The 8,542-nt window shown below is 46.6% G+C and overlaps 1 protein-coding gene across 1 annotated transcript; it reads right to left on the bottom strand.

Moving 5' to 3' along the window:
* Positions 1–583: 583 nt before the first annotated feature.
* LOC133933537 (WD repeat-containing protein 19) lies at positions 584–8,130 on the bottom strand. Its single transcript, XM_062380674.1, has 5 exons — positions 4,116–8,130; positions 3,637–3,647; positions 1,959–2,327; positions 1,233–1,418; positions 584–1,135 (listed from the first exon to the last, which is right to left on the bottom strand). Exons 1-5 carry the CDS (start codon positions 8,128–8,130, stop codon positions 584–586), a joined length of 5,133 nt encoding a protein of 1,710 aa, XP_062236658.1.
* Positions 8,131–8,542: the final 412 nt, after the last annotated feature.

The following is an 8,542-nucleotide window of genomic DNA, read 5'->3' on the forward strand; positions in this document are numbered from 1 at the left end:
TTATTTATATCATCTCACCTAATATTATCCATAGTTTACTTCTCACCTAAGTTATAGAACATCCAAGTGAGTAAAGTCAAAAATCTGCAGTTAAGTTTCCAGCATTTGCATTATGTCATTGAGACTTCCTGACACTGTAATAGTGTTCAGTTGATATTTAATTCATTCTTCATCATTTGACACCAACACAAATTGATTTACTGATCATTTATTTCACAACATCAAGCAGTTCAGTACAGCACAGTTTTCAACACATTCATTTAGAGATTGCAACAGTAATATAACATGTAAACCAGCAGCAAGTCAGTGCATAAAAAAGATTTTGATTTAGAATTAATCAAGGCATAAAATACTTCATTTATAGACAATAACCTACTATCAATAAACAGTAAACAATAAGCTGTAAAACATTCAGTGACTGGTATCAAGTATGGCTGAGGTCGAGTGGACATGATGAACCTTCATCAACACATAAACATGAGGCACTTCATCCTCACTTCTGTGTTTTGTTGTAATAATCTCTAAAATACAAAGTTAGAGAGGAGTTTTGGCATTTTGCAAACATCTGGATGGCTCACTGCAGTCACATGTTGGACATCCTGTCCAGTTTCTCCTGGTTTAAAGACACCAGCATCTTCAGGTTGTCTTTGCATTCCCGAGCCAGATTCTGGTTGTGGCCCTCCTGACCTACAGATCTCTCGGATAAGGCTGTTTGGACACATGGCTCATCCACAAAACTGTCCCACTGGTCTTTCCCTGACTGGATTTTGAGCCCCTGCTCTGTTTTCATTACCTCACTGGCGAGCCTCAGTGCACAGCTGGCAGTCAGAGATGCTGGGTACTTGTTGAAAGCATAGTCTGCTAAACTCAGCTCGCACACCTTTTGTGCGAGGTCGCTGCACCGCCTGGGTCTTTTTGTGTCCAGTTTTCTTCTTGCAAAACCACCACCAGCTTCGTTCTGGGCGGCCTCCATGCAGTTGGTGTAGTAGTCTATGAAGAAGGCCAGGGTGGGTGCAGCGAGGCGGAAGTTGAGGCGAAGGAGGATGAGACACTCCAGGTTGCAGAGCTGCTCCTTGGTGAAGGCATCGCAGCACAATGACAAGAGATGGCTGATCCGTGGCGAGCCAACCTCCACCTTGATGACACAGAGAAAGAGATGGTGTTATTGTGAATGAAAGCCAAACACGCAAACCTATTATTTCCTTCAGCATTTTCCACACTCGTAGATTCACCTGTTTAGTGGCTAAAAGAAGTGCAGTGACCCCCAGTAGCTGGAAGCAGTCAGCAGCCACCGCTGTGGACGCCAGGAACCTGTCCATGATGTTCACCGCCAGGCAGCAGCACTCGAACGACAGACGGAAATGTCTGTGCACAGGGATGAGCCAGCTGACGAGCTTACAGCGCGCCTCTGCCGTCAGCTGCAAGCAAACAGAATCCATTAGAACCGGCATGAACGTGACACCTTTTATATATAAAATAACATAATAATTGTCATTGTGAAACTCATGGACATTAAAAACTAAAATCTGTTCAGATTAACCTTCTATAGACATTAATGCTCATGTTTGCTGATATGAATACTTTTATTTTCCAGAATACAAAATGTAGCAAAGATGCGCATGTTTCAATTTTACTTTAGTTTTCATAAAGAACTTTGAAAATCATGCATCAGTGACATTCATTTGTCAATGATGCTTGATAATGGAATCATGTCCAATTTTAAATTAATTTGTAACATCCTATGTTTGGTCGATCACCTGTGAAGCATATTGAATAGCATTTGAAAATAGTTTGAAAGGTGCTGTATAGTCTAAATAAAGTTTGATTATACAAAATAGGTCGTGGAGCATAATTTATAGAAACAACTAATATTTTCATGTTTATATATATATATTGTGATTTGCACCAATAATCCACATTTCTATGTCATTATAACTGTACTGTCTCAAACGTCCTACCTGTGGCTGCCGTGCCAAGCTCCTGCAGGGATGGAAGTGATCCTCTCTCTCCCTCTGGACGCGGAAGCCGATGTCACCGTACTGGAGGAACCAGCCGCCGGACAGCTGCTGTCCTGCTGCAGGCTCCGGCACTCGGAGCGGGGACACTGTGGGTGTCTGGTTCGGGGTTGAGACCGGAGAGTCTCCCAGGTCCTCCTGGAAACCGGAGTCACTCAGCCTGGATATGAGTTTCTGTTTCCTGTGCCTGGCCTCTGACCTGCGCTGTCGAGCCGGGGTGAGCGCGTCTGTTGGAGGGGACGAGCTGCCCGTGCGTCTCCGCTTGTGTCCGGCCTCCGATCCGCAGCCACCGTCCACAACAGACACCATCTCCTCGGTCACACGGTCACACGGTCCCCAGCGGAGTCACTGAGGACAGTTCACTGAGCTGCGGGACGCTGAGGGGGGAGTTCCGCCCGCTGACGTCACTTTCCCGGGGTCTTCCCCGCTCGTGCAGCGCACCTTTCTCCCGTCGCCCCAGGCAACCGAGGCCAGACAACTCCCCCCCCCCCCCCCCCCCCCCGCCCCATGTTCTAATTACACTCAACCATATGTTAGACCTTTGTGCTGCAGGTGTCATGAGATTAAGAAAATGAATGTGTCGTTTCAAACACACACCACACTTTCTTTGAATGTTTATTTCCCATAAGTTATCTTTATAAGCAAACAAGAGGAAATGCACAACAAACTATATAAATCATGCCTGAGAAGGAAGAAGAAGTTTAAACTTATCGAGTCCCTGTCATCTGTTTAATGAATTAAAGGTCCAATTTGTAGGATTTAGGTGAAATGGATCTATTGGCAGATATTGAATATGAAATAATCCTTGTGATGTTTTCACTAGTGAGTTCATCTAAGTTTTCTTTCCCCTGTAGGGGAGAGCGGGGTAATATGGGATATCGGGTAATGTGAGACACCCCCTGTATCTAGGCAACGGAACACATTTGTGGTCATGTGACCATTATGTTTTCAACCCCCTACCATTGCATAATATTACATTACATATGTTTTATTTTTAATGTCATAAACCTTATAGAAAAGCCATCATGCCAAGAAACTACACCAGGAAGACAACCTGGGGCCAAACACCCCTCGCAGAGATGGAGAGTGAGGTCATGCAGGGGAAGAAGTCCTTAAGAAAAGCTGGAAGGGATAGAATTATTGATAAGACAAGCCTCAAAAGATTCATAAAGAAAAAAGAGAAAGGGGAAGTAAAATCAGTAACCTGGGCTGCAGTAGCTGAGGCAACGAGAATATTCACAGATGAGATGGAGGAGGAGCTTGCCAAACACTTGAAACAACTAGCTGACCAGTTTCATGGCCTTGCTCCAATTAAGTGCTGTGAACTGGCATTTGAATATGCAGAGAAAAACAATATCCCAGTCCCTGCCAATTGGACAGAGAAACAATGTGCAGGTAAGCTAGGTTGTGCAAGAGATCACATGAATCATAATAATCATAAATGTGCTTAATTGACCAATCACCATGATTCTGTTACTAGTCCAATATTAGTTTGGGAATGTGTGGTTGTAAATCTAGCTGTCAGGATTTTAACAATTGCAACATGTTTTGTTATGGTAGTTTTAAAGTGGAAAAAGTCAGTGGTTCACTTTACCCCCTTGATTTCTCTAGTCTGTCTCACTTTAACCTTAGCTGGGGTAGAGTGAGACACAAGACCACTTTTTAAAAAACAATCATATTTTCACTGCCCTTTGTCCTGAAGACATTCTGATCTTTTCCATTGCTAGAAAATATTCTGAAGTAATGGGACATGTGTAAATTTTACTGATATATAATTTTCGCTCGCCTAAAGGGGAGCAAATGCAAAAAATTTCTCACACTACCCCGCTCTCCCTTAAATGACACTTCAACAGACTTTTAATCTTTCATTCTTTTATTGAATAATTTAATAATGTATTCATCAATTTATTAAACTCATTTCTTTGAGATTGTGGTTGTGAGTAGCCCTTACTGGGCGCAGAAGAACACAGTAAACAGGCCTGCAACGGGGGTTGAACTGATCATTTTATTTCTTGTTTTCCATGCCGGCTTTTGTAATATCTTTTATACCTGTATGCATGTCCCTGTTTGTAAGAGATGACGGTAATTTCATGTGATCACATTGGGAACAATCCGAGATCTTCTTCAGCTGTTTGACCCTCACAGTCTCTGAGCACATCGGACACACACCCTCCGTCTCCAACAACCGAGTGAACTCCGAGTAGAGAGCAGGGAATTCACAGTGAGGACACTCTGACCAGTCTTCTTTCAGCATGTGACGACCCGTGGCGATGCAATAGGGCACGTTGTTCTTGCAGGAATAACACTGCAGCTCGTTCTGTGGGAGCTTGCAGCCACAGAACGGACATGGAGTCTTTTCCTCCTCCAGATCTTTATCGGGACGTCGAACCAACCACTCAATCAGCCTCCGGTTCTTCTTGTCGATCTCGTTTCGGTACTCTGGTCTCATCAGCAGGGCTCCAAGCTTATAGGCCGAGTCTCTCAACCCGGAGCGGTGACACTCTATGACTGCTTCCGTCAGAATGGTAACAACATGTTTAGGAAACCGGCTGATGTAGTTGGAGACTCGAAGGAGCATGTGGCCCGCTTTAAGGTGTTCTCCTCTGTTTGAATGCAGCTTCGCAAGTTTGTAAGAGTGATAGATCATCAGATCGGTGGTCATGTCCTTAGGGATCTTAGCCTTCTGGGCCCTCAGCTCCGTGTACATGCTGACCAGCACGTTATGGGCATTACAGTAGTGCCCTGCACACTGCTCCTCTCTGGCGAAGATGATGGCCGTTCGAGCAGCCTCCTTGTGTCGCTGCAACACCATGTAGAGACGGAAGAGGTACCTGGCATCCTTGGGCATGCCGTCACTCTCCCCCATCAGGTAATCTATCAGCTGATTGGTCAAAGAGCTGTCTTTGGCCTGACGCACCGTCTCAATGGCCATCTCCACTGCCAGGTTGTCGTCTGTGTTGGAACACTTCAGGAAGTGTCCCAGGGCTCTGCTGTAGTGTCCACACTTCTGGAAGAACTTTCCAGCCTGCAGATGTTTCCTTCCTCCTTCAAAGTAGAAAGCGATGCTCTGGTAATCCTCCTGTGTCGCCTCAGAGCCGATGAAGTCGACGTAGACCTCCATTTTTCCGCGCTGCGCTGCCAGCTGGAAGGCTTCATCTTTGTACTTGCACAGAACCAGGAAGTGGATGGCTGAGCTTTCGTCGTTCAACCGTAGGAAGAACCTGGCAACCATTTTTACTCTGTCAATGGTCGGCGTCTCCATGACGATGCGCACAGCGTCCTCAGGGTTGTTCAGGTGGTCCAGCAGAACTCGGATCACGTTGTCCCAGTCCTTCGCGCTCTCATAGGCCCGGGCTGCGTCCTCATACTTTCCATCCTCCTCTTTGGCCTTGGCATACTGCAAGTGGATCTTGGGAGAGGAAACCTGTGGCAGTAGGTCTCCCACCTTCGACCAGTTCTTGCAACGAATGTAAAGTGACGCAGCCTTATCATAATATTGGCCTTTCTCATAGAGCTGAGCAGCCTCAGGGAATTTCTTCATGCTCTCCAGTATGGCTCCACATACTTTCTTAAGCACACTGCTCGGGTGCCGAATAGCCTGTGCGGCTCCTTTCTTGATGTCACCCATTCTGATGGACATCCTGGCTATACCTGCTTGACACGCCTCGTCGTGCTCCTGGAATTTTTTATTGCGGGTCATGCCTCTTTTATAGTGAGCCAGTGCGTTCTCATAGTCTCCAATTAACTCCAAGTGGACAGCATATTCTTTTGATATAAAAGGGATCTGATCTTTTGCTAGCCTCTTCGCTAACATAAGAGCGCTCTCCCACTGCTGCAGGTCTCTCCTCATCTCCAGGGCAGCGACTGGGCAGTTTGAGGACAGGTAGAGTTTCTGAGCCTGGTTGTAGTCTTCCAGAACCTTGGCCAAATGTCCTGCCAGCAGATTCATATTCACTGTACCCTGGATACCCTGCAAAAACAGGACCATGTCCGTGTTCCCACTATTGCTGTAGACCTCGATGGCCAGATCGACCTCCATGTGGAGCAGGCACGTTTTGCCTAACTCTGCCCAGTCTGCATCACTGCCTGCGGACTTGCACAGATCCCAGGCTTCGTGGAACCTCTTCAGCATGAGAGCCTGTGTGAGCTGCTTGCTGAACTCAGGCGGCGAATCTGTGCACTTGGTTGAGTGCTTGAGGAATGAGTTTGTACTCAGAGCCACTTCACTGGTCTTCCCACTTGCTGTCTGACAAGTCAGAACGCCGTTGTACAATAGCAAAGGCTTCTGGGGAAACAGGAGCGTGGTGCTTCCCACCAGAACCACTCTGGGACCGTATATGGTGGTTTTATGCAGGGCGTAGGTGTAGACCTTGTCGTTGTCATAAGCTACAAACACTCCTCTGTCAGCATACCAGTTCTCCCACAGCACTCCTGTGATGGTGGGAGAGAAGTTGGGGAGCTCGATGCAGGGGTCCTTGATATTTTCAGGGGAGAGCAGGAAGCCGTTGTTTTTGTCATCGATGAAGACCAGCCGAGTGCCAGTTTGGTCAGGGAACACTTTCCTCACGCCGACTGAATGGCTGTAGCTGCTCACAGTCCTCAAGTCCTCCATCAGGACACACACTACATTACCTGAATCAGTGCCATAGTACAGGAAGTCAGAAGTGAGGGCGTGGCAAAGGATCCGACCATACCTGTCATCATCAGGAAACATCTTCATCTGTTTCTTCTCCTTGTGGTCTTTGCCTTCGATCATGTGCAGCTGCACCTTTCCCTCAAAGAGCGCTGCTGCGTAGTTGGAGTTCAGGCACATGCTGGCTATCGTCCCCAAACACTCAAAGTCCTCAAGCTTCTTAAAACCAGGTTCATTTTCTACAAGTGCGTAGAACCAGGCTCTCTTGTTCATCCCCACCGCCACATGGTACGGTCCGACTGCAATGAAAGTGGGCTCGATGTCCACTTCTATGGCCACAGGGGTCTCTCCTTCCACCTGGTTGGAGACGGTGACCTCCAGCGGGGAGGTGAGGTACGCCAGCCGTGTTCCAAACCTGTCACCCAGAATAGGCAGCGTGGTGAGGAAACCATGGAGTGTCCCTTTCTGTGTGGAAATAGCCAGTAGCTGTCCGTCATCTGTCCAGCTCAGATGGTCCAGACCTTTAGTCTCATAATCCAATCGAACAACATTGGTGTTATCTTTGAGCTCAGACAGGTCGTGGATCATTATGCTGTTGTCCCCACAGGAGGCAGCTTTGTTTAATGATGATGAGATAGCCACACTGTTCAGACTATCTTTATGGTTGTAAGCCGGGTAGAGCTCCTTCCCAATCTCCCTGAGGTGAGTGGAAATAACCACTGTGTATCCATTGGAGAATCCAATGAGTATGTTCCCATCACCATACCAGTGATATGACACGATGTTCCCATAGCGGCGCTGGAAGGTCAGTTCTACCCCGTTATCAGGATTATTGATGTTGAAAAGCATCAATATCTTCTTTCCCACAGACACACTCACAGTGCTCTCTCCTGGAGAAGACCTTTCATCTGTCTTCATCACAGAGAAGTCGATTTCATGAGGCTCACCGCAAAGTGTTGTCCGTCTGATGGTGTCCCCCTTATGATTGCTGATGCTCAGCGTGTTGTCTTCACTTCCGAGAGCCAGGAGGTTCTGAGCACTCCAGCACCCACAGGTGATCTTTTTAGAGTGTTTACCCAGAACAGGGATCTTGCATGAAGTTTGCTGATTGTAGATCATAAGGTTTCCTTTGACCGTCCCGACAGCAAACATTGGGCTCGTCTTTGACCACAAGATCAGAGACATCTGATCTCTCATGCCGCTGTTTATCTTGGAAGACTTATTGACACTCGCATCCCAGAGGAAGATGGACCTGGATTTTTCAGCTATCACAGCCAGAATGTCGCCATCCTTATCCCAGTCCATACCCACACAGCGCCCTGGCAGGTTTAATTCAGTCCACTTGTGTCCATGTCGGTCAAATATTTTCACTGAGTTGTCTTTTCCGGCAACAGCAATGAAATTACCAACCGTTTTCTGCCACTTATAGAGTAGGTTAGAACCCACCCAGGCTTTGTCAGCAAGAGTAAAAACCTTCTTCATTTCTGCGATCCGGATTCTTCTTATGCTGATAAACAGGTGTTGATAAACTGGTATAGTGAGTCAAGTGAGCGACACTTGACTCACTATACCACTTTTCCTTTGATGAACCAAAATAAAGGTGCATTTACCTAACATCGACCTTCAACATCGACCTTTAAGAGGTCACCATCAGTAGCACATCATAGCATATAGATATTAGTATATAACAACATAAAGGTGCATTTACCTAACATCGACCTTTAAGGAATAGGCTATGAGGAGCCGGAGTGGCGATGTTAATAAACAGTCGACGAAGAAGAAGACGTCTCTTCTTTGTGTTTGTGCGGCGTAGCGTGTTTTGTCGAAGACTGGAGTTGCTGGAGTTGCCATTGAGGCTCTATAATAATACGCTCTGCAGAGTTTACACAACAAG

Source organism: Platichthys flesus, chromosome 3, assembly GCF_949316205.1.
Source record: "Platichthys flesus chromosome 3, fPlaFle2.1, whole genome shotgun sequence".
In the NCBI taxonomy this organism is placed as follows: domain Eukaryota; kingdom Metazoa; phylum Chordata; class Actinopteri; order Pleuronectiformes; family Pleuronectidae; genus Platichthys; species Platichthys flesus.